This window comes from Moschus berezovskii, chromosome 4 (assembly GCF_049115385.1).
Source record: "Moschus berezovskii isolate FMDL1 chromosome 4, NW_MosBer_1.0, whole genome shotgun sequence".
NCBI lineage: Eukaryota > Metazoa > Chordata > Mammalia > Artiodactyla > Moschidae > Moschus > Moschus berezovskii.
In genome coordinates this window covers 103,002,614-103,029,324 of record NC_142463.1, presented here as the reverse complement: position 1 = coordinate 103,029,324, position 26,711 = coordinate 103,002,614, and the positions used below count along the sequence as shown (strand labels likewise).

General features: G+C 45.6%; 1 protein-coding gene across 1 annotated transcript; it reads right to left on the bottom strand.

The window, feature by feature from the left end:
* Positions 1–26,698, bottom strand: LOC148778146 (NBPF family member NBPF4-like). Its single transcript, XM_088835706.1, has 14 exons — positions 26,071–26,698; positions 23,988–24,102; positions 22,722–22,936; positions 21,630–21,681; positions 17,169–17,383; positions 15,907–15,958; positions 14,810–15,024; positions 13,812–13,863; positions 13,004–13,179; positions 11,943–11,994; positions 10,971–11,137; positions 7,168–7,395; positions 4,990–5,188; positions 1–1,097 (listed from the first exon to the last, which is right to left on the bottom strand). The coding sequence occupies exons 1-13, from the start codon at positions 26,246–26,248 to the stop codon at positions 4,998–5,000; spliced, it is 1,908 nt and encodes a 635-aa protein (XP_088691832.1). The 5' UTR covers positions 26,249–26,698; the 3' UTR covers positions 1–1,097; positions 4,990–4,997.
* Positions 26,699–26,711: the final 13 nt, after the last annotated feature.

Sequence of the window (26,711 nt, the reverse complement as noted above, 5' to 3'; positions counted from 1 at the left end):
AGTAGGGATTGTCTTTTCCACAGCACAAAGCTGGCAATACCACAGATATGATAACTGTCACACATCAGGGATCAATAAAGGGTGGTAAGATTTTTACAGAAAGAGCACCATAGAATACAATATTGATACACCCTCAAATACCACTAATCAAATTGCTCATTACAGACACAAAAGCCTGTCTTTTCAAGAACAGATCTTATAAGCCTCTGCATAACAGTGTTCAATGCAGAAATAATCATAGTGGGGACAGGTGAAGTGGACACTCTTAGCCTCCAACCAGGCTGCACTCGGAAGCACACAGCATGCACTAGACGGTGTTCTTGGCAAAAAGGGTTCACCGGAATTTAATCATGAGGCAATGATCAGAGAGCTGCAAAATGGAGACCTTTCAGTAGACAACTGACCTGTCCTCTGCAAAGAAGTCAATGTCACGACCGTCAAAGACAACTACAAGAAGGTGAGGAGATGTTTGAGGTTCCGAAGGACTAAAGAGATAAAGCAACACGATCTTTTTAGTCCCTTGGGACCTAAAACATCTCTTCTCCTTTTTGTTGTCTTTTTGGTGCAAACATTGACCGTTTGAAGAAAGACAGGCCAGCTGTCTAGTTCAAAGGTCTCAATTCTGCAGTTATCTGATATCTACCTCAATATTAAACACAGGATAAACACTTTCAGCAAGAACAATGCGCAGTAAATGCTGTCTGCTTTGAGCACAGTCCATCTGGTGGCAAAGAATGACCGGGTTGATATGCTGTCTTCTTCCAATTGTTCCCATGCTGGTGTGTGGAGGACGACTATTTAGAGGAGCAGCATTAAGATCTTTCCAAACTGTGTGTCCATCAAAGCATTGATCACCTTACTGAGGATTACATTCGGAGGCCGATGACTGGGATTACTCGCATCAATTCTGTCCCTTGGAGTGTGGACAGTGGTTGTTGGTTGGGATGTTCATTCTCAGGAAAGGATCCCTCCAGTGTTGCTGAGGTTGAAATCGAGTTGCTGTTGTAGATTCTTTTTCATCAAATGGAAAAGGTAATTCTATAGTGTGGTTTCTCAAATCGACAACATCTTTTCTTAGTTCCTAAAGTAATTGATATCTGTGAAAGAGAGAGAGGGAGAGAAGAAACATGAGTCTTCGTTAGGCCCTGCTGAGCCTGAAGGGATGGCCACATGGTGACTGGGGCCAGGGGCAGACAGAGCTCCTGCTGACAGGACGAGCTGAAGGGAGAGCCACAGGCTGGCTGGAGAGGAAAGTGAGATCCATGATTGAGAAGGAATACCTCCTTAAACTTTCATCTAGCCTGTGGTGCAGCATCTAAGGAACCCTGTCCTCACCCCACCTGTGCTTGGTGATAGCTCAGCTCAGAGCTGCTTCAGAGTCTTAACTGGATCCCCACCACTCAATCCTCAACAGTCATTGGACTCTTGAATCCCCTTCATCTGTATGCTTTCCCACACGTTCAGGGATGGACGTGCTGAGCATCCCTCATACACACTTAGAAACAGACAGCTATGGGAGCAGAGGATCCTCAACTGAGAAAGACACCCTCTTCCACCTCTTCATCCCTGCCTTCTCAGGAGAAGCAGGGTCCTGGAGAGTCCTGGATGTGAGCACCAATATGGACCTCAGAATGGATCCAAGTCCACTTCCATAATTTACAGAGGAGGAGCTATGTTTTCAAAGGTCTAAGGACTATCCAGAACCACATGACTTGTTACTGACAGCCCAAGCCACAGGCCCTTCCTATATATTTGCGGGAAGGGAGAGGAGGAGATGAAAGCTCCAATCTGGAGGAGTCAACAGTTAATAGAGGCTGTTTGGTCATCCTCCTGAACAGGAATAAGGCGTTCCAGGGAAATCCTGCTCCAAAGAGAGTGAGGGATGAATGGAAAGAGGGGAAACTCAAAATAAAATTCGCAAAAAGAGAGCAGGGAGTGTAACTTTGTGTCAAGCCATTTGCATCCCATGGACACCAAAATGTTATGAAGGTTATTTCATGCTGAATCTGCCTTAAGGCATTTCTAGGAATATTGTTGACAACTCAACAAATAAAAGTCTGAAGTGAAAGAGCATTCAGTTTAGTTATACTAAAATCTCATCACCTTTTTCTCAAACTTTTCTCAAAGAAAGATTCTCTATAGTATTTTAAGCTACTGTAAAAAAAAAAAAATCCACGAGAACATCTACTTCTGCTTTCTTGACGAGGCCAAAGCCTTTGACTGTGTGGATCACAACAAACTATGGAAAATTTTTAAAGAGATGGAAATAACAGACCACCTTTCCTGCCTCATGAAAAACCTGTATGCAGATCAAGAAGCAGCATTAGAACCGGACATGGAACACGGTCTGGTTCCAAATTGAGAAAGGAGTATGTCAAGGCTTTATATTGTCACCTTGATTCTTTAACTTTTATCGACAGTACATGATGCGAAATGCTGGGCTGGATGAAGCACAGCTGGAATCAAGATTGCCAAGAGAAATATCAATAAGCTGAGATATGCAGATGACACCACCCTTACAGCAGAAAGCAAAGAGGAACTAATGAGCCTCTTGATGAAAGTGAAGGAAGACGGAAAAGGGTAGCTTAAAACTAGGCATTCAAAAGAACGAAGATCACGGCATCTGGTCCCATCACTTCATGGCAAATAGATGGGGAAACAGTGGCTGACTTTATTTTTCTGGGCTCCAAAATCACTGCAGATGGTGACAGCAGCCATGAAATTAAAAGACGCTTACTCCTTGGAAGAAAAGTTATGATAAACTGAGATAGCATATTAAAAAGCAGAGACGTGACTTGCCAAAAAAGGCCCATCTAGTCAGTTATGGTTTTTCCAGTAGTCATGTATGGATGTGAGAGTTGGACCATAAAGAAAGCTGAGTTCCAAAGAATTGATGCTTTTGGACTGTGGGATTAGAGAAGACTCTTGAGTCCCTTGGGATGCAAGGAGATCCAACCAGTCCATCCGAAAGGAAATCAGTCCTGAATTTTCATTGGAAGGACTGATGCTGAAGCAGAAACTCCAATACTTTGGCCACCTGATGTGAAGAACTGACTCCTCAGAAAAGACCTTGATGCTGGGAAAGATTGAGGGCAGGAGGAGAAGGGGACAAAAGAGGATGAGATGGTTGGATGGCATCACCGACTCATGGACATGAATGAGAGCAAGCTCTGGGAGTTGGTGATGAACAGAGAAGCCCGGCGTGCTGCAGTCCATGGGGTCGCAAAGATTTGGACACAACCGAGCAACTGAACTGAACTGACAGAAGGGTATGTAAAAGGACAAATATGGCAGGATAAGGCCTAACATTCATTATGGGGTTTTGGCATAAAGACTATATTCGATGAAAAAAAAAATTTGTTGCATCTGCTGTTCTGAGCCAGTTAGTAGTCTGTGAACATGTTTAGTGAATAGCTAACTGCAAGTTGCATTTTAACAGTAGAAAAGGAAATACTGAATTTTATTCTTGTGGCAAGGGGAGGGTCGATTTTATACTTTGGGGTCTATGTATTTTTGTTTGTTTGTTTTATTGTATCTTGTACCATGAAAATTGTGAGACACTGAATCCAGAGTGATTATCTATCACTCTAACTTAGCTATCTACGTCTCTTTTTTCTTCTCTATCCTCTTCGCCAGGCTGTACAAAATATTTCTGTTGAGAGAAGAATGCAAATTCCCTTACTTGTTGTTATTCAGCTTTTTTAGGAAGCAACCACTCATAGGCCATGCCATATTCGTTACTTATATCCAATCAGATCCACAGTCCTTCTAATCCTTGATGCATATTAGCAGAGCTTTGAAAGATACTGATATCCAAACCTCATCTCCAGAACTTTAAAATCAGAATTTCCTTGGATTGGGATAAGGCATCCATGTCACCTCAAAACTCAACCCGTGTTCATTTTACAGTAGCACCATTTAGAACTACTCACCAGGCCTGCACTATTTCACATCTCTCTCTTTATTTTCTCCTTCTAGTCCAATATGGATTTCTCTCCACTGGCCCCAAAGATCTTTTGGTCTTTCTGTTACTCCCCTATGAATAATTGCCCTTCTCAATTGGATGGTCTGAAGCAATGATTATCTTGTATTCTTGTGTATCTCCCTGGGTCTTCATAAATGTGGCCCAAAGTTAATTCAGTCCAATGCTGTCCTACATGCCCTGGCCTCAGATTTCAACTCAGTTCATTTTTCTGGGCTTTACTAATATGGGGAAGGAATAATGTGAGTAAAACTGGAGAGGTCTGAGTGCCTGTCCATCTCATGCTCTCTGTATTTTGAAATCCTGGCTTCTGTATCTCCTTTTCCCCAATGTCCCTTTAGGGAGCCATTTACTGTCCTCCACCTAATGCCAGCTCCAGGGAGTTCCTGGAAGCCCCCTGCACATTAGCAAAGTTCTGCCTATCAGAGGCTGAGGGGAATCATGACTCAGGCCAGTCCAGACTCCCACCTATGGCCCAGGTTCTTATTTTATTTTCGTCATCAAGGCTTTTTCCTTCAGTCTGGGATTTCTTATTCGGGTGGATAAGCTGAGGGGTAAGGGCTGTCCTAGGTTCATTTCTCCAGAAGCCAACTCACGTGCCAGTGATTCCTTAAGACGTGATCCTGAAAGAAAGAGGCAGTGGACTTGGAGGCAGGGGCAGGGAAAGTAAGGGAAGAAGCCAAGAATGTGTGTGACTTAAGGCCAATGTTTTCAGTGGCCTAAATGCTGCTATTCTGATGAGGAGGACCATGGATCTGGGCTTCCTGTAGCTAATAGGAAAGGTCAGAGGGCATATGAGGATGGTAGCAGTGGGAAAACATAGTGGTCAGAGTCTAAACAGGAGACTGAGACGGAGGGCACTGCAGGGTGACCGCCCCATGGAAAAGAGAGGAAAGACCACGCAGAGGCAGTGTCAGCTGCTGCGTGAGCACATGAGGAAGAGAAACGTTAGTGGGGGATTCAGCCACAGCAGACAAAGAGCACAAGGAAGGAGCGCACGGGGTTACCTCTGGCCCTAAGCCTGAAGGCCAGGGAATCTGCACGCTAGTCTCCACTTGCCAAACAGAGGTTTTCTTCTAATAATCTTCTGTTTCAGGACACTTAAGCCTTTAATCTTGTTACAGACTGGACGCTCATGTGTGCTTGCTGTGGAGCCCTCACCTTCCAGCTTGGGAGGGTTCTTCACTCTGATGGAAGCATCCAGCTCTGAAGATAAAACCACAGCCAACAGGATCCATTGTTATTCATGATTTACAAAGACTCACTCCTTCACCCAAGAAGGACATCAGGTACAGAAAGTGTCCAGGAACAAGAAAGGCCATCTGAAAGCCCATGGGCAGGTGAAGACAATGGAGATATTTTTCTATTTTCTTTTTGGCTGATCTTCCTTATACTTCCCAGTATTGTTAAGTGTGCCACAGGGCCATAAATGAGCAAGAAAAATAAAATGGATGACAACAAAAAATTCCTAGGTAGAAAAGACAAAGGCAAGAAACTCCTACAGGATGCAGTTTGTACTGTTGGGAGGGAAGAGATGAAGCAAAGTCAAAGCTGAAGGAAAACCTCATGAGAGAAAAGAAATGGGGAAGTCTAAATTGGAAAACTTTTAAATGTGCATCAATATGCACTTCATATATATGTAAACAGGTTACTTATGATATTTATACATACTTTAAATAAGGCATAGACGATATGATAAAAACGGAAGAAACCTCACAAGTGAGTGTGTTTGTGATGGAATAAAAGAATGAAGGATTTGAGCTATTGAATGGATCGTTCTATTGGCTTCCTGATGAGTTGAATTTGGACAAGAAAATAGAAAAATAAGAAGAATGAGCAAGAAGCTCGTTTGGTGACAGGAACTAGGAGATAAGGGGTGGGGGCCGGGGGGAGTCACAGTGTGACGGGGTGTGAACGTAAAGGGCATTAAAACTACCGTTTGCTGCAAAATCTTCTGTGAGGCCTGGATTTATGTTCAGGTCTCCATGGAAGGTGAGCAGGAAACAGAGTGACTGAGCCAGTGGAGTTCAGTCTTGGCTGAGAGTGTGGGAGGCCGAGCCCAAGAAAAGGAGAGACAAGAGGGAAGAGAAGACAATAAACACAAGACCTGGTGGCTCTTGTCCTGCTCCGCATCCCTGCCCTCCCTGAGCACTTTCCATGAGACTCTCCACGCTGCCACAGGGGCTCCTTCTCATCTCAGCGCCACCTGAGGACCTGGGTCTCTCCTCATCCTCAGATGAGGCCACGGCCTGAGGGAAGAGTGCCAGGCAGCGCCAGGCTCTAGAGGAGGATGTGGAGAGCAAAGGAGGGAAGGCTGAACACGTCCCAGGTGAAATGGATGTGAGGGTCTGAAAGCTCTTTTAAGGAAATTTGAGCAGAGGTGGACTCGGAGGAGATGAAAACTAGGAGACGGACATGGAGATGAGTGGAGAGAATGAATTAAACGAGTGTCATGAAAGAGACTGGCGGGTGTGCTTCAAGAATGAGGGCAGCGCATTCTTTTAAAACGAGGGGAAACTGAGGAAAGGAAACTGGATGTGAAAAGCAAACATGGGACTGAGTTGCAGGGCCAGTGTTGACGCTCCTATTGAATGTTGCTGATACCCGCTAACTGAGAGCACCCAACGGGAGTAAATTGCCTTGATGACAGACGGTGAAAGGAGAGGAAAATACTGGTCAAGCTACTCTCTGAGGAAGCAGGGAAGATGGGGTCCAGAGAAAGTGGAGACCGTAGAGTTTATGCTTCCACAAGGAAGCAACCATTGTGCAATCATTTGGTAAGTGTTAAAGCACCAGAAAGACACAATGCTTAGATATTATATATTCATAGTGGGGATCAAACAAATTTTAGCGAATCAGATGCCCTGGATATTGTATTGTTTAAGATTCCCAACAATATGCAAAGGAGATAGAATTTCTCAAGAGTTCACATGAGGCACGAGAGAGGCAAATACCTAGGAAGATAAATAACTCGGCTCAGGTAAACAGGCAGGAATTTGCAGAACCAGGGCCTGAGGCTGAGCTGTCCTAAGTCCCAGGCTCTTGATCACCTCACTCTGTCAGAGTGTCACAGGTTTCAACTGGGCTGACCGCGGGCGTGGGAAAGGCACTCTGCCTCCTCCACCCACAGCTTTGTGATGACCAGCACATGGACCAGAGCTTTGTATTCCCCTTTTCTTTCTTACCTAGAAAGAGTGGTCCTTGGTTTCCAGAGTCAGTGTTGGAGGTAAAGCCCCAGTTGGTGGAGGAAAGACCCAGCATAGCTTTGCTGTCACCACAGTCGAAATGCTGGTCCAGCTGCCACTGCAGACAATCGGTCACATGGGTGCTTTTCTGAAGCTGTGCCTGTGAAGTTGGCACCTCTGACCCTGGGAAACTCACAGGTCCCTGGTGACAGTCCTCCCAGGTGTCACCTGAAAGTAAAGAGGGCTCAGTGGGACTAATGGAAGCTTTTTCTTGCTAAGCCCTCCCAGAGACCCATTTCTGCTGTCCTAGCCCAAGAGTGAAACCAACCGATAACCCAGACCACAAAGGCAGAGATCATTGTGAAGATGTCATATTTATGGCTGTGACTGGGGCGCTGAGAAGGCAGGTGCTGGGCTGCAATTTCTTGAAATGAGAGATCACCCACTTGAGTCTAGAGGGTTTGGGTGACACAGGAGGTCAAGCCTCTTATTCTGTTCTTAGCCTTAGTCTTGTAGCCTAGAGAGAAGGTTCTCGACAAGCTTCTAGGCATGGGGGAGAAAGAGTTGTTGATATCTACCGACAGGAATAAAAGAACAGGGAGAGGCATTTGGCCTGAAGGCTTCAGGTACCACTAGAATATGAGCTGAGAAAATACAGTACATTCCAGACCCTTCTGAATTTCCTTGCTTGAAATTTTGTCTACCCTTCTGCTCACCCGTACATGTGAATATAGAATAAAATCTATCACCACATGGGGCAGAGTGGGGATGGATGGTATAGCAGCTAGTATGAGTGGAGGAGAGGGCTGAGACCCCGTTGGAAACACCTTTGTGTCTCTTTAGAGAGATAATATATGTACACTCCTTCAATACGCGTCCCTCTTCTGGTGCCTGGACGGTGCTCCTAATGAAATCTGCTCATATGTCTCCTGTGAAATGAGTACATATCCTCGGAACGCGGGCTAACCAAAGACATGAAGTACCCTCCTCTGGTCCAGGCCAGGCTCATGTGAGGTCACAGCCGCCAGGGCCTGCTCTCCTCTCACCTCCCTCTTGTGCAACCGCACCCTCACAAGGTTTGTTTCTTTAACTGTCTCTCATGTGTCTGTCATCTCTTCGTCTTCCAGAGAGCATCTGTGTCTGACTCTCATCAAAGATTCATCCAACCTCCTTCTAACTGCTTTCTCTGATTCAGTCCTCTCCAGACTCTCAAAGGTCACCTGTCTTATCACCCCCAATCCTGTTTCATCACATGCTCCTCAGTTTATGGAAATTCATCCTCCCTTCCCTGCTACACAAATCTACCTCCTCACTCGCCTTTCCAGTGCTCCTGTCTCTAGTCCCTCTTTCTTCTGCATGTCACTTCCCACAGCTCCCTCTGCAAATCCTCCTAGGACTCAGGCTGGCCCCTTTCTGACCCCAGCCCTGTACCAGGAGCCTCTGTGAGCTTCCAGGGCTTTTGCCAAAAGCACTTCTCTCAGTCTGATGTACCCTTCATATTTCCACCAAGCGAAGTTCATTAATCGTTAATCATCCTATTTTAGGACACTTAATCAGATTTGATGATAATTCACATTGGGCTGAAGGGAAAATCCCTGTACAATATTTGGTGGTTGAAAGAACTCTCAAAACTATGTATCCCGTTATTCTCCAATGTTATTTTGAATCAATGGCTAGGATTGTTTTTAATTATCATTGTGTAATTTCATCATCTAATTTTATTTGTCTTTCCTTGAGAATGGGTTTTATTAAACCAATGCTTTGAATATTCTTTGCAGTGACAGAATATAAAATAACCAAACATTGTATCAAACATCAACAACACTGCCCAATATTGTTAGTGTGGGGAGAAGCCTCCAATGGAAGATCAAGTTGTAATTTAAAAATCAAGTGTTTGGTTTCTGCAGGGTTTCTCCTTGTACAGAGAGGATGGGGTAGACCTGACTACCTGTACCCACATGGCTGCATAACAGCTATCCACACTGTCCTCAGGTTATCATGAGAATCAGGACACAGGATGGACCCCTGTAGAGTTTAGATATTCTATTCATTCATCTCAATCCATCTGTGGGGATTTGGCCTTTCCTGGCCCATTGTGAACAATGGACTCCCATGACTGGGCCAAATCACACACTCAGACCATCTCAGAAACATATCTGAGACACATGGCTGAGCCTCACTCATCCTCTTCACAGGAACCCATCCCCGGCTGTCAGTGTTTCTGAGAAAGAGCTCCACAGTTTTAATGGCTTCAGCACAGCCAAATTCAAGGTCTACCTGGACCTGTCGTGATAGCAGGTGACCTGAGGGCAGGAGATGGGGAGAGGCGTGAACGCTCATCCTGGCTGATTCTCCAGAGAGAGCCCCTGGCTGGAGGAGCCGCTGGCTCTGCTCTTGGGACAGAGTGCACAGAGGCATCTGGAGCTGGCAGATCTGAGTGAGGGACCACAGGGGTGGTCCGCAGCCCTCTGGCAACTTTCTGCTGAAGATGAAGATAGTTGCAAAACATTTGGTTCAGGGCAAAGAGGAAAAGGTGGGCACCGTCTTCTCTCAGTCACTGATGGTCCGACTGCTGAGAGGAGAGGCCACAGCCTGAGCCAGGGAGTCAGGCCCTGGAGAGGCCAGTGTCCCACCTGCCAGTGACCAAGTGTCTGGGGCAAGTGAAGGGACCCGCTGAGCCTCAGTGCCCTGGGCTCCACTGTGAGACACCTCACTACCTGAGAGGGCGTCTGGAGGGCTGAAGGGCTTACAGTGCACTTGGAGCTCGCCTAGGAAACAGCACAGCACACAAACAGGTGTTCCCTTCCAGGTTTGTGAACTACTGTGATCCTCAGAACGCCTTTGCTTCTCTGATCCTCAGGGAAGAATGGGAAATAAAGAAACTGCTACCAATGTGAAAAGGCAGCAGCTGACAGACGGACAACATTTATATGCCAAACATCGTTTTAAAAGACGTTAGATAGAGTCCGATACATAATGGAATTTCTTCTGGTTTATCAAGATGATCTTATGAATCAAATTCCTAACAATGAAATGCTTCTGCTAAAGAAAAACTCAAGAAAAAATAGCCCAAGAAGGATTTCATACTAGGTTTTAATCTCCACACCCTATGAACTGCCACCCAAGGGGACCTGGCTCATAAGTAGGTCCATGCCACTATCAGACACACAGGTTATCGATAGTTTCCATGAGATTATACCACTGAGATCACATAAAACATTGAAACTATAACCCATACATGGAAGACTCCTTGTTGCTGCACAAAGGATGAGACACAAGGGTGTTTCTAGACGATGGAAAAACAGAGACTGCTATTTGGCTTCATGGAAATTACAGGACATAGGCAGATTTTATGTTCAGGATCTAGTATCTAAATGCTTCAGAGGGAGGTAGGCAGCCCACCGGCAAGAGGCCGGAGCTGGGGAACAATATAACATGCATTACAAATATGGAGCAAACTGCAATCATGAATGCAACGCCAGAGAGCTTGCCAGAAACTACTCAAGAAACAAAATTGGCAACAAAATTTCACGAATATAAGGATTCTTCTCTTGATAGAAAGAGCTCCGTTACATAAATTCCTGCAGGTGAGACAGTGGTCGCTGAGATTCTGCCCTTATCCCTCCCCTGTCCCTCTCTGGTCTGATTTGATACCACAAGCCTGTGCTGATGAGATGAGGTCAGGTGACAGAGGGCAGCCTGGGGCAGGAAGAATGCAAAGGCTCGTGATGCCTTCTAAAAATTAAAACTGAGAACATAGTTCTAATCAACCTGAGCCTAAGAACCTGTCTGGGAGTACTCACCGTTTACATTCAGAGTCAAGAAAACTTCTCCACTCTCTGCTGGGAAGGAGGCACTTCTGTAAGGATGACAGGAGCCTGCCAGATGATGGCCAATGGAAGCAGCCAGATAACGTTCATCCAGTGAGTCCGATTGGACTTCATTCTCTTCTACCAGCAGCTGCTCCACGCTGAGATTTGTGGGGTTGGGAGGGCAGATGGTTAAACAAGAGGGATTAGTCAACCTGCAGCCATAGCTGGTGTTGATGGGAGGGGTAAGGGACAAGTTGCAAAAAACAAATGGGGAGTCCCCTTAAAGGGATGTATAACAATTCACCCCCCCCCCCCCCAGCCAGAACCCAATGTGGGGCCTGAAGGCATTTGCAAACGGAAAGGGAGAGCGAGTGAGGGAGAGTGAGCATCAGATGCTCTGAGCACAGAGAAGAAATGAGTTCGAGAGGAAGGAGACGGGCCCCCCAGGACACATAGTCATGTCACACACGTCCTCAGAACATCAAGGTGACTTCAAATACACCATAAATTTTGTTGAACTTTACATGCTTCATCCAAATTAACACCAACTCTGGCAGCATAATGGACTCCTAGAACTCTTGTGTCTGCAAGACCAAGTTTTCTAATACTGCGATGTGACCTGAGATTTTTTTCCTAGTTAATTTCCTTGCCATGAAATACCTGCCAAGGTCGTAACCCAGAGTGACAGAGGCAGATAAGTACTGCATGCTGGTTTTAATAAAAAGCAGAAAACAGAGGAGTACAAGAAATCCTGTGTCTCATCAGTAGCCCTGCTTCAACTGACTGCAAGTTACTATAACTGAGAGGGACTCATAAAGGTTGAAAACAGACAGTCTTGGTACAGGGACAATTTGTGGTTGTCTGAATGGAAGAGACAGGCACGTTCAGCACTTTCCGATTCCCCTGCATGTGAGGTAACCAGATGTCACCATTGATGTCCTACCCATGTTTCTCCATACTTACCTAGAAGAGATGATGTCTTGATCTTCCTCGTCAACAAGATCAGCAAGAGTTTCTATGGATAAATTCAGACAAGTCAAGAATCACTTAGTAGATCTCACTGTGTAAATTAAGAATCCAGGGTCCAATATTGCCACGGGGACAACAATATCAGCAGTGAGATGGTAGGCTATTTAAGAAGGATATTCCAGGAGCCTCAAGTTGGGTCTCTCAGATTCTCCGTGGTTTGCTTTCCTGAGCCATCAGGCAAGATCTCCCTGCCCTGGTAGATCCTCACCACAGTATTCTCTTCCAAGTCTGAGTAAAAAGGTAAAGATTCATTTTCCCCACAGAGTCTGGGGAATAGCCCAACTGCATTCTAGCAGAATACTGTAACACTCAGGCTTTTCTCATCATATGCTGACTACTTTATCAGAATGATGAGTGGAGTGAACAAAACCTCGAATCACATGAATCCTAGTTTTTCCACGGAAACTTCAGTCATTCATCGTTTGGGAAAATTCCAGGCCTCTGCCTTGCTTCATGGAAACATACAAGGAAGGTGATGGGAGAGGTCTTTGCATCCTGTGGTCCAGATGATTGGTTTGCTAAGAAAGCAATTTAGACGAAACCAACACTGGGGATGACAGCAGTGACACCAGAAAAGCAACAAATAATTAAGGCTGTTAACACCCCTAGAAAGGCACAGAAATTCCAGGGACACTTTGGGTATGAAAATGGGAGCAATGCAGGCAAGAAGAGACATTTCATGGGAATCAGGAAAAAATACAGTCATTCTGGACACCTGCACTCAAACAAGTGAGTGAATGTGTCACAGCAGCCTTGCGTCCATGATCGAACTTGGGGCCTGGCCCACAGGCTTCACCTGAATGTCGAAGACAGCACAGCTCCCAGACTCACCTGAGGTCTGTACTTAAAACTCTACCACAGAGTCTGATTCAAATCACCGTCTACAGAGCTTCCAACAGGGAGGACAAATCTCAGCACCCCAGAGGCGAGGAATACAGAGCGTACAGAGTCTACCTGGGCGTCCAGGTGGAGTTCCATCACAAGAAAATACTCACTGGTTACATCCCGGGCATAAGAGACATCCACACCCTCAAGTGAGAAGACAGCAGCGCTCCTATAAGGCCAGAAGGAGTCTGAGAGGCTAGGAAGGACCGAGTAAGTCAGAGCGTATTCATGCAGAGAGTCCCCTGGGACACCGTTCTCTCTCAGCTGTGGCAGCTGTCTGCTGAACCTGGTTGGGGAGGGAGGGCAGACAATTAAGACAAGATGATGAGAAGCTGTGCAGTCCTATCTGGTTCTGATGGAATGTTTGCGCGGTGAATCACACCGAGGGTCCGATCCATTAGAGAGAAAACTGTGTGTGAGACACAGCGAGGCTGACAGGGCAGAACAAAGGAAGAACAGAAGGTGCTCTGTGCTCCGGCCAAATAACAAGCTGATGAACAGACTGAATTCCCTCTGATGGTGCAGTCCCGCCTCACACACAGGGACACAGAACAGTGGCTTTCACACTTCCATTCACATTGCATTGACACTACTGTGACACACATGCCAGCACGCTAACACAAACAGAAAGCAGATACGCATCTCACTCTAAAACCACCCCTGCGGTAAAAATTGATGCAAAAAACCACTCTGACTTAGGTCACCTGGGTCAACTGACTTGGGTTTTAAACTTGACAAGTAAATAAGAAATGGGAAACAATAGAAGTACCACAGTGAAAGCAGAGAACGCTATGAGAAAGGATAATAGTGGTGGGCAAAACTGATGACACAGTATATTCAGCACTTCCTGTTTTTCCCTGGATCACAGGTCTGCAGATGTCATCACTGGGCAAAGAGCCCACAGATATTCAGAATTACCTCGGGGCAACCACCTCTGGTCCTTTCAGGTCATCAAGATCATTCCGGTTTTCTGTAAATAAATTAACAGGAGAGTTATATCAATCAAATTCCCTTCACAAATGCCCAAACCTGTACCTATCTTCACATGTGGTAACAGGCTGTTGAGACAGAAATAATCCAGGAGGCCCTAGAAATAGCCTCATAAGGCGGCACTGGGTTTCCTTCTTGAGCTATTGGACAAATTTCCTTGATATGATATGTCATTCACAGAGTATCCTGGTCCTGAGTCTGTGCAAATAGCTAAATGCATCCTTTTACTCACAGTTCCTGGGGAAAACTAAGCTACATCCTCAGCCTGCTATAATACTCAGGCTTTTTTCATCTGAAATGTTGCTGACTAATGGGATAAGTGATTACACACTGAGATTAAATGGGAGTGGAATCCACACACCATCAAGTCAAATGAAACTCAAAGCTGAAAACAGTGGCCATTCATCAGGTTGGGAAGTTCCAGGGCCTGCCTTACCTCAGAGAATCATACCAAAAGATGACGGTGTGGCTTATTTCTGGTTTCAGAAGACTTCGAACAAGGTAAGTCAAAGGAAGAGAGAGAGACTATGGGTTGACAGAAGTGAACCAAAGTAGTGGCGTCTCCAAAGATATAAACAAGACTGCCAAAAGCCTTGGACAGGGGTAGGAACTCAGGGACATTACCCGGAAATGAACATTCAAGCATTTCATGTGAGATAAGAGGTCCATTCAAAGTGAGGAAGCCTGAAAGGGACCTCCTGTGCCACAACTGCTGAGGGACACGTGAATCTGGCAGGACCGCATTGGGGAGAGTGGTTCCCCACAGGGACAACTGTGACTGGGAACTGAGCAAAGTTCGTTCACAGAATGTCTCATTGTAAATGCAGTTAGAGTCTGGTTCAAACCAGGCTTCAGTATGGAAGCACAGGGTCTCTCAAAGGGGGTTAATTCTCCCAGAGTAGACTAACAGATATATTGAAGACTACCTGGGAGACCAGTTGGAATTTCATCCTCTTCAGCATGAGAGCAACCACAGGCTCCGTCCACGGCAGACGCCACATTCTCTTCATCAAATGCAAATTTTCCATCACTGTAAGGCTGGTTGCAGGCAGAACCTTCCTGGAGAGTTGAAGGTACTGAAACACATTCATCTTGGGGTTGCTGGAACACCACCTTCTTTTCATCATCTTGCAAGTTCACGCTGTGTCAGATGGAGAAGGGATTATAGAAGATTAAGAGGATTTCACCCCAAGCCATCTGACTGGTTTTGCTGACAGGCATTGAGAGAGGTCACAGAAAGCAAAAGGGCAGGCCCCTTAAGGAGGGAAGTAACTCCTCCTGATGTGGAGTGGAGGGTGGCTGACATGGGGTGGGAGACAGACAGCAGGTTCTCTGGGCACTGGGCACACAACCAGCAGTTGAAGAAGGAGACGCAATTTTCCCTACACGCTAACGTCATGGTCCCCAGCACACACAGAGGACTGGGACAGTGGTTCAGACTTTTCTGCACACACTGTGTTGACTGGATAGCCTGTGTCCAAGTGAACACAGCTTTTAAGAAGTTAAAGATTTGTTTGACTTTGGACTCTATTTCATTTAATTTTAAAATTTTGATTTGCACAAATATGACTTCAAAATCAGTTTTTCAGAGTTGGAGAAAAAAGTGTTGCTGACTTGATATCCTGCTTTCAAGAAGTATTTTTTCAATATTCTGTTGTAATATGAATATTGTTCTATTTTCTTCCCTTGAAATCCAATATTTACCAACATGCTGATGCCAAACCAGTGCAAGACCCATAGGATCTCACCCTACTTTAACCACTCAGGGGAAAACACATGAATATGGGAACGCCCAGGTTTAGTTATTTCACCTGGGTCAACTCACTGGACATTACTCAACTTGAAGGATTAGAAAATGGAAATGCACAAACTTGGGAAGCATAAATAGACAACACTGTTAAAGAGATAATTGCTGTTGAATGAAAGGATGAAAGAGTTCCATAGAGTACTTTCTCTTTTTCTCTGGATCTGAGGTCTCCTGCTGTCAACACTGACATTCACAGCCCACAGATCTTCAAATTACCTGGGAAATGTGAGCTCTTGTCCACGCACTTGCCTGTGATAATTTTCATTGTCTGGTAGGAAATTCAGAGACAGAAGGTCATAATAAGCAAATCAGACCTCGCATATATGTACTCAGTAAATACATGTACAACAAGGACATTAAAATTCTCATTGGAAGAACATAATTGTTCAGCAAGGATATTCTAGGACACTTAAGTCTGATGAGAATGAGACTGGACTGCTTCCAGACCCATCGAGGAAATTTGCTGCTTGATGTGATATCTCTCCCAACATCCTTTGTTCTGAATCTGTATAAGCAGTAAAAATGTATTTTCCACAGAGATGCTAGAAAATGAGCTGTTATGTTCTAGAATTATTTCTATAGTACTGCTTAATCCCATCAGATTACGTGGTTGTTGATGGTTTAGAGGAATTTATACTTGAGACTAGAGTGATGGGTGAATTGTGAAAGGGTTAGCCGCTCAGTAGTGTCTGTCTCCTTGTGACCATATGGACTACAGCCCACCAGGCTCCTCTGTCCATGGAATTCTCCACACAAGAATACTAGAGTGTGTGCCATTCTCTTCTCCAGAGGATCTTCATGATTCAGGGATAGAACCTGGGTCTCCTGCATTGCGGGCAGATTCTTTACCATCTGAGCCACCAGGGAAGCCCAGTGAATTGTATTAACCTTCAAATCCAAAAGAATCTTTGGTGCCACACAGAAACCGTGGCCATTCAAGGCTGGAGGAACTGCCAGAGCCCAGCCTTGCTTCATGGAAACATCCAAGCAAGGCAATGGTTCAAGTATATCTGTCTTGGTGTTCAGATGGCATCTTAGCTAAGACCTGCCAACATCGAGAAAAGGGGGACTGGGGCTGAGAGCAGTCAAACAAAACCTGGAAATCAGCTCTCCTTATAAAGAGGCAAGTCTGTCATCATTTCTGGCGAGGCCAACAACATTTACAAAAATCAGATCATTGCAGCTAACAACACGCTGGCTCCACACTAGTTCTGACAGACACCTCCTGTGGATTTGCAGCTGAGGTGGGTGAGAGTTGTCACAAGTGATTTGGGTCGAATGCCTGATACTGGGGTCAGGGTGACAGAGACAAGCCTGGAGCCAAAAAAAGAATGAAAGCTCCCTGACCCACCTGATGTCTGTGTTCCATAACAGACCCTTGTCCCTGGTTTCAGCAAAGATGTGTCTATGCAACCTGTCCTCAGAGATGACCTTCCTTGGTCTACAGAGCATGTGAGGACAAATAATACGGGGGTTACCTGAGAAACTGGTTGGCATTTCATCTTCTTGAGCATAAGAGCAACCACAGGCTCCATCCGGACCAAGGTCTACTTCCAGTTCATTAAATTTAAGTTTGTCATTACTGTAAGGCTGGTGGCTGTCAGAACTTCCTTGGAGAATTGAAGGCATCAAAACACATTCATCCTTGCATTCTTCAGGCACGTCCTTCTTTTCAACCTCCTGCAGCTCCACGCTGTGCCAGATGGGAAAGGAATGACAGAAAATTAAATGAAGAAGATCTGACTGCAAGCCATTCTGGCTGGTTTTGACAGGAGGCATGGGGCGTGGTCACAGAGGGTAAAAGAGCAGGCCCCTTAAAGAGAGAAGGAACTATCCTCTCTTATATGAAGTGGAGTGTGTCTGTCTGGGGATGGGAGAGGGGGAGAAGCAGGTACCCTACACACCGGCCACAAACCTCTGATGAGGAAGGAGACTCAACCATCCCAGGAGGGTCCTTTCAGGAACAGGAAGCACAAAGGAACTTCCACAACAAGTGCTTCCACTGGGTCCTAAGTCATGCTGAATTGAAGGCAAAGTAGGCAAGTGAATAAGGGCTTCCCCAGTGGCTCAGTGGTAAAGAATCTGCCTGCCCATGCAGGACATGCGGCTTCGTCCATGGGCCAGGAAGAGCCCTTGGAGAAGGAAATGGCAACCCACTCCAGGATTCTTGATGGGAAAATGCCATGGACAGAGGAGCCTGGTATACTCCAGTCCATGGGGGTCACAAAGATTCAGTGATGATGACTGAGCAACTGAGCATGCGCAGTGAAGTGAATACAGATATTAAAGCTTTATAAACTCTCTGAGATCCTCTACCTTCTCTTTAGTAATTGAAAGGCCTCCAAGGCCTCTTTCACTTACTATTGTCACAGACAACCAATTTTTGGAGGGACAGTTGTCCTGGGGTTTAATTTTTCTAGTTGCTTCTCTACTCATCCCTTTGCTAGTTACCTTCCTTCCAAAGATCTAAAACAACTGTGTAGAAATAGATATTTATCTCACTTGGACTTACTTTAGAAGAGAACAGAGGCTCTCTTTGTGTATAGGAAATCCTAAGGGTGTGCATTCACCTTGGGTCATACATACAAGTAGCCAGAGAGACAACAGACAATCAAGTTACAGGGTCATTTCCCTGTGGGTTGAGTGAAGTAAATTAATACCATGTGCAGTTGTGCTTATACTTACATCTGGCATGTCACTCTCTTGAGTTACTTAGTGTTCTTTTGTGACCCTGTCCATATTTTCCCTACACATTACCAGCTCCTGATAGACAGCCTGAAAACCACAATCACAGAAAACTAATCAATCTAATCACATGGACCACAGCCTTGTCTAACTCAATGAAACTATGAACCACGCTGTGTCGGGTCCTGGTGGAGAGTTGTGACAAAATGTGTTCCACTGGAGAAGGGAATGGCAGACCACTTCAGTATTCTTGCCTTGAGAACCCCATGAACAATATGCAAAGGCAAAAAGATAGGACACTGAAAGATGAACTCCCCAGGTGGGTAGGTGCCCAATATGCTCCTGGAGATCAGTGGAGAAATCACTCCAGAAAGTATGAAGAGATGAGCCAAAGCAAAAACAACACCCAGCTGTGGATGTGACTGATGATGGGAAGCAAGGTCCGATGCTGTAAAGAACAATACTGCATAGGAACCTGGAATGTTAGGTCCATGTTTCAGGACACATTGGAAGTGATCAAACAGGAGATGGCAAGAGTGAACGTCAACATTTTAGGAATCAGAGACCTAAAATGGACTGGAATGGGTGAATTTAATTCAGATGATTATTATATCTACTACTGTGGGCAAGAATCCCTTAGAAGAAATGGAGTAGCCATCATAGTTAACAAAAGAGTCCGAAATGCAGTACTTGGATGCAAGCTCAAAAACGACAGAATGATCTCTGTTCATTTCCAAGGAAAATGATTCAATATCACAGTAATCCAAGTCTATGCCCCGGTCAATAATGTTCAAGAAGCTGAAGTAGAACAGTTCTATGAAGACCTACAAGACCTTCTAGAACTAAAACGCATAAAATATGTCCATTTCATTATAGGGGACTGGAATGCAAAAGTAGGAAGTCAAGAAACATCTGGAGTAACAGGTAAATTTGACCTTGGAGCACAGGGCAAAGGCTAACAGAGTTTTGCAAAGAGAACGCACTGGTCATAGCAACAGCTTCTTCCAACAACTCAAGTGAAGACTCTACACATGGACATCACCAGATGGTCGACACCAAAGTCAGATCGATGACACTCTTTGCAGCCAGAATAGGAGAAGTTCTATATAGTCAGCAAAAAGAAGACCGGGAGCTGACTGTGGCTCAGATCATGATGCCCTTATTGCCAAATTCAGACTTAAATTGAAGCAAGTAGGGAAAACCACTAGACCATTCAGGTATGACCCAAATCATATCCCTTATGATTATACAGTGGAGGTGAGAAATCGTTTAAGGGACTAGATCTGATAGAGTGCCTGATGAACTATGGATGGAGGTTCGTGACATTGTACAGGAGACAAGGATCAATACTATCCCCAAGAAAAAGAAATGCAAAAGAAGCAAAATGGCTGTCTGAGGAGGTATTACAAATTGCTGTGAAAAGAAGAGAAGCGAAAAGCAAAGGAGAAAAGGAAAGATATACCCATTTGAATGCAGAGTTCCAAAGAATAGCGAGGAGAGATAAGAAAGCCTTCCTCAGCGATCAAAGCAAAGAAATAGAGGAAAACAATAGAATGGGAAAGACTGGAGATCTCTTCAAGAATATGAGAGATACCAAGGGAATATTTCATGCAAAGATGGGCTCGATAACGGACAGAAATGGTATGGACCTAACAGGAGCAGAAGATATTAAGAAGAGGTGGCAACAATACACAGAGGAAGTATACAAAAATGATTTTCACGATCCAGATAACCACGACTGTGTATTCACTCACCTAGAGCCAGACATCCTGGAATGTGAAGTCAACTGGGCCTTAGGAAGCATCACTACAAACAAAACTGGTGGAGGTGATGGGATTCCTGTTGAGCTATTTCAAATCCTAAAAGATAACGCTGTGAAAGTGCTGCACTCAATATGCCAGCAAATTTGGAAAACTCAGCAGTGGCCACAGGACTGGAAAAGGTCATTTTTCATTCCAATCCCAAAGAAAGGCAATGCCAGAGAATGCTCAAACTACTGCACAATTGCGCTCATCTCACACGCTAGTAAAGAAATGCTCAAAATTCTCCTAGCCAGGCTGCAACAATATGTGAACCGTGAACTTCCAGATGTGCAAGCTGGTATTAGAAAAGGCAAAGGAACCAGGGATCAAATTGCCAACATCCGCTGGATCATCACAAACGCAAGAGAGTTCCAGAAAAACATCTCCTTATGCTTTACGGACTATGCCTGTGACTGTGTGCATCACCACAAACTGGAAAATTTTGAAAGAGATGGGAATACCAGACCACATGACCTGCCTCTTGAGAAATCAGTATGCAGGTCAGGAAGCAACAGTTAGAACTGGACATAAAGCAACAGACTATTTCCAAATAGGAAAAGGAGTATGTCAAGGCTGTATATCGTCACCCTGTTTATTTAACTTACATGCAGAGTACATCATGAGAAACGCTGGGCTGGATGAAGCACAAGCTGGAATCAAGATTGCCAAGAGAAATATCAATAACCTCGGATATGCAGATGACACCACCCTTATGGCAGAAAGCAACGAAGAACTGAAGTACCTCTTGATGAACGTGAAAGAGGAGAGTGAAAAGGTTGGCTAAATCTCAACATTCAGAAAACTAAGACCATGGCATCTGGTCCCTTCGTTTCATGGCAAATAGATTGGGAGACAGTGGAACCACTGGCAGACTTCTTTTCGGGAGCTCCAAAATCACTGCAGATGGTGATTGCAGCCATGAAATTAAAAGATGCTTACTCCTTGGAAGAAAAGTTATGACCAACCTAGACAGCATACTTTGCCAACAAAGGTCCATGTTGTCAAGGCTATGGTTTTTCCAGTAGTCATGTATGGATGTGGGAGTTGGACTATAAAGAGATCTGAATGCCAAAGAACTGATACTTTTGAACTGTGGTGTTGGAGAAGACCCTTGAGAGTCCCTTGGACTGCAAGGAGATCCAACCAGTCCATCCCAAAGGGAGTCAGTCCTGAATATTCACTGGAAGGACTGATGTTGAGGCTGAAACTCCAATACTTTGGCTATCTGATGCGAACATCTGACTCATTTGAAAAGACCCTGATGCTGTGAAAGATTGAAGGCTGGAGAAGGGGATGAGATGGTTGGATAGTATCACCGACTCAATGGACATGAGTTTGAGTAAACTGTGGGAGTTGGTGATGGACAGGGAGGCCTGGTGTGCTGCAGTCCATGGGGTCACAAACAGTCGGACATGACTGAGTGACTGAGCTGAATGGATAGTGAATTGTTACCTGGAGGTTAGTGTTTCTTGTGCTTGTTCATCGTCTTCATCTTCATAAATTTCTGCAAACAAAATCAAAAATATCCAGTCAGCCTCTAGTCACTTCTCCCACTGCAAACACAGGGACTCATAAGGTCACAGAGTCATAAATATCTATGTATGAGTTAATACTGTATGGAAGTTTTAATGTATTGTTTTAAACAACTGCCCAAGCATGGATTTCTGATCCAACAGGCGGTCTGTTTCTAAACTGGTAGGTCATCCTCAGGACACCTTCTGCTTGAAATTGGGCAAACATTTGAATTGTCTTTTCTTCCTTATATCTCCTCACATTGTCCACCTTCCACCTCCACTCCTGCAAATGTATCGTCCATCCTGCCACAAATTCCGCCAAAGACACAGCCTCCATAAACCTTCTCAGGTCTCACAAGATGCCCTCCTTTCTCTAAGCAGAACAACCATGTCCCACATCCCTCCATCTGGGAACATCCTGGCTCTTCAAGGGGAATCTCTGGGAAAGTCTCTCCATGGAAAGTGAGCGCTCCAGTTTAAATCATTTTCCCAGCACCACATCCAACTCTATCAAGTACCTAACCAACACGACAAAGTGAACGGTTTTCTTTTTTCTGCAGTATATTTGTAAATATTCCCAAATTTAATCATTATAGCTACCATCAACAGATTATTCATCCATTTTCCAGATGAGAAAACAGTTACTAACATGAGAAAAATCAATCATTCTCACATAGTTAAACACACAGCACTCAGCCTGGAACGTGGGAACTTCCAAGCTTCATCTAGGGCTCTATTCACTCTCACAAGCGGCCTCCTGTCACCTCCTCCTTTCTGGGCTTTAATGCTGGCTGGATGTGGCCTCCTGCCCCAGTGGCCATGGTCCATCAGGGAGGAAGCAGACCATTGGGATACAGTGACCTCCACCCTGTGCATTTCTCCTCTGTCCTCTTAGACAATCCTGCTCCTACATAGACCCACATAGGACATGAAACAGGGAAGCTGATAAACATTCCTAGTGGAGGTGTTGATCTTATCTACTGGGGACCTAGGAGAGGATCAGTGCTATCAGGGCCTGTGGCCCCCTCACCTGGACTGAACTTGCAGGCAAGGCGCTCTGCCAGTCGGTATCCCTCAGACAGGCTCTCTCGGAAGCCCTTTCCCTGGTGGTTGTCCAGGTCATTGTGGGTGAGGAGGTCCTTGAGGCGCTGCTTGAGCAGGAGAGAGTCATCTTTCCCATCCCGTAGTGTCTGCCGTAACTGGGTCAGCTCTCGTGCCTGACTTCGAATTAGGACAACACACGTCCTAGGTGGAAAAGAAGACACAATTGTAAAAGGCAAAGAGTTAGATGAAAGACAGGGATTTCTGTGAGAACATCCCCAAGGAGACCCCGAAACAGAATTCTGGCACATATCTGATGACCGGCTCAGTCACTCAGTCGGGTCCGATTCTTGTGACCCAGTGGACTGCACCAGTCTCCTCTGCCCATCGGGTCATCTTGGCAAGCATACTGGAGTGGCTTGCCATTTCCTACTCCATATCTGATGACTGGCCTTTGTCAAAGAGAAAGAAGGTAAACAAAGGTTTCCTCTGTATCAGAAAGTACTCCTGTAAGATTCCGTGACATTCCATTCATCTTGTCTTTCTATGAAGATAACCTAATGTCTTCCCTGGTGGCTCAGCTGGTAAAGAACCTGACTGACAATTCAGAAAACACAAGAGATGCAGGTTTGATCCCTGAGTCGGGAACATTCCCTGGAAAAGGAAATGGCAACTCATTCCAGTATTCTTGCCTGGAAACTTCATGGACAGGGGAGCCTGGTGGGGTACAGTCCATGGGGTCATAAAGAGTCAGACACTATCGAGTTACACGCATGCATCAGTGGCTTCCTAAATCTGCATCATGAAGATGTTTTTTCGGGTCCTCACTCGGCCGTGCCCATTTCAGTAAAAAATCCACAGAGTATTTTCTGTATTTCTGATGTGGCAACACAAAGTACTGTCCAGTGAATGACACAGCCAGTCATAGAGTTTGGACAAGCATAGCTGGTGTGAATTGGAAAGAACATAAGAATGACGGGGTCAAGAAAGCATTCCAGGATGTAGTCAGTCAGGAGGGGGGTGTGATTAAAGGCAAATAAGGTGCCAACGGCACAACATTGTGAATGAGCTAGTGCCACTGGTTCACTTGAACGCAGTGAATCTCATGATGTGATTCAAGTCATTTGTTTATTTAAAAGCAAGGGAAATCAATTCCTGAAGAATAACTGGAGTCCATAATTCACCAGTTGGTGTTCTCCGCCTCTTTTATAATATTGTGCCCTGTGCCTGCCATGAACATTCCTGCCCTCCTTACCTCAGCCTTTCATCCAGCGTTGGCTTCTCTGCCAGCTTCTCTGCTGGCCTCTGCACCTCAAACATCAGCTTCTCCCCCAGCACGGATTCAACGATGTCCTTACATGCTTCACACTCTGAGGAAAGAGACACACTGCCTCAGGGAACGCTGACCTTGCTGCTGTGGTCACTGCCTTCAAGGGAACAGGATGGGCCACCTCAGGGGTGGCTGTAACTCCTTCTCCATTCTCTGTGGAGAGATTTCCTCATCTGATTCCCCAGCAACTGAACCGAGGGGATCCCCATTTTAGAGCTGAGGAAAGAGAAGCTCCTAGGCACAGAACCTAACTAGACAAGATGAACTGCCATTTCTCAAAGTCAGAATGCACACCCCCTGAGACTGACCCTGAATCCTGGGCCACAAAACCAAGACCTGCAGCCTCTTAGATGAGACACTGAGCAGGGGCCTGGGGTGGCGATTCCTGTGTGGTTGGGAAGGCTCCTAGGACTACAGGACTGCTGCTTCTCTCATGCTGGCATTTCAGTAACAAACAAGGGTCTCAAGGCATAAACCTCACCTGGACACACTAGTGTGAAATAGAATACATGAAACCGTAAGGACCTGAAAGAGAGATGCCCAAACACTGAGAAAGCCTGTGTCATTAGGAACAGTAGAACTATGAACCAAGTGTACTGACACTGAGCCAGGCACGACCGTCAGGGCTTTGTCAGATTCGCTCAGTATTCACTACAACTCAAACGATAGTTACTATTACAGCAACAGACAGACAGAGGAGGAAACAGAGGCACAGAAAGGTTCCCAACAGGCTTGTGAGCCCAGGAGACCTGGCCCAGAGTCCATGTCTGTCACACTGTGCTGTGGGGACCTCCACGCCAGGGTGCTGGTGAGACATTTCTTCTTCACCAGCCTCACAGTTTCTTTCTTAGAGTTTTGCTACTATCATAAGGAGCGGTGTAAATAAAACTGAGTTTCTCCTTTCCCCAAAGCTCATCCTTTCACTTTCTTAAATAGTAGGCTTTACTTCTTACTTGTCTCTGTGTCAGTCATTTTGTATTAACTCCCTCATTGCTTCATTGAAAATGACTGTAGGAAAGTGACACAGACACAAGTGGTCAAGATTCCTCTCATCCCCTTGTTATGCATGTACCCTGGTCATGACTTCTTTCCTTACTCCAGGCCCCTCTCACTGAACAGGCAAAAATGATTCCAACTGCCAGGCTGCCTACGCGTGCAAAGGGCTCCTCACACTCTGCCTGGGTTTTTACTGGGGCTGGTTCTCTCTCCCACTTAGCATCATCCTCATGTGGGTCACACCTCTTATAGCACAGACTCAGGGTCCCCCGGGCTACTGGTCAACCTGTATCACTGAAGTTTCACCAGCTCAAGTGGGGAGAGAGGGGAAAGTGAAGATTGTCTGATTTCACCAGAAACACCTTCATTATTGCCACAGAGTGTCAAATGGCTTTCTTGGACTCAGGAAGGAGAACCTGCTCACTCAGAAAGCACGGCTTCCTTCTCACCAGGGAGCCTCTGTCTTGATGGCATCCCAGAGACCATGGTTTCAATGAGAAGCAGACTCATCCTTAAGCTCCTTTAAATCACATTCCCTGCTTCTCACAGTGTCTAACCATACGTTACCTCGGTGTAACTAGCACAGGGCTTTGCCAACGGAACCTCAGGGAACCTCAAACTGAGGGAGATCATTAGTCCCAGAGGTTTAGCCAAGAGGCATGCAGGATCAGATACAGAACAGAAACGATTCCAGTCAACACAGCTTAGTTTGCACCCGAGAGACACAGGAACTCCTGTGCCTGCACCAGGAATCAGTGTCTGGAATTTTAACTCTAGTCTCACCCTACACATCACTAAAAACTTGGAAAAGTGCCTCCACTCCTTGTGCCTCAGTTTTCCCAGCCTCAGGAAAATGAAGGCAAAAGAGCCACTACTACCTTTCCTGGCTTGTCCTCAGAATGGAATTCAAAACGACAAAGGGAAAAGGAGCCCAATCCTGGAGACTTATAGTTTCTTAGAGGAAAGACAGTGATCATTCATTGCTTGGGTGACCATGACCCCCAAAACGTACTGTTTTTCTGCAGCTGGTTGGCCAGGGAGTAAGCAGTAGCTTCGGATATGAGGAGTTTCTCTTTGACGTCTCTGAAGTCCTGCTTGTACTTTGCCAGCTCCAACAAAACCTCCTGGTCGACTTCCGTGAGGGTACGTTCTGCCCTCAGATCCGATAAAGAGGGAAGACATACTGCCATGGTGACATGTGGTAGAAGGGGTAGAAGCCAGGGGTGGGGAGGAGACACCCAGTATATGGGGGATTAAAGACAAGCAAAATCACGTCGCTTTAATCAGCACTGAGGGATGACAAAAACTGGAATTCCTGACTTGCTATTGGGAACAACTAGAGGATTCTCTACTACAAGAAGAAGTTGAAGATGCTAGAGCTCAGAGCCAAAGGTGCTGTGTGCGGCTCAGACTCAGACAGGAGTGAAGAAGGGGGACCCAGCATGCTAGGTGACCATCTGGAGTTGCCATAACAGAACTGGTCGGGGGAGGGGTTCATGGAATCCTGGGGGCCCCTGCCTTCCAGGTGCCTAGGCCTTGACCGTTTGTGGCCATCACCGCTGATAGCACCCAAGCCCTCAGCAGCCACTCTTAGGTTGTCTACACACGTCCCAATACCACTGACCTATCTCCTTCCAAAAACTATCTAAGCTG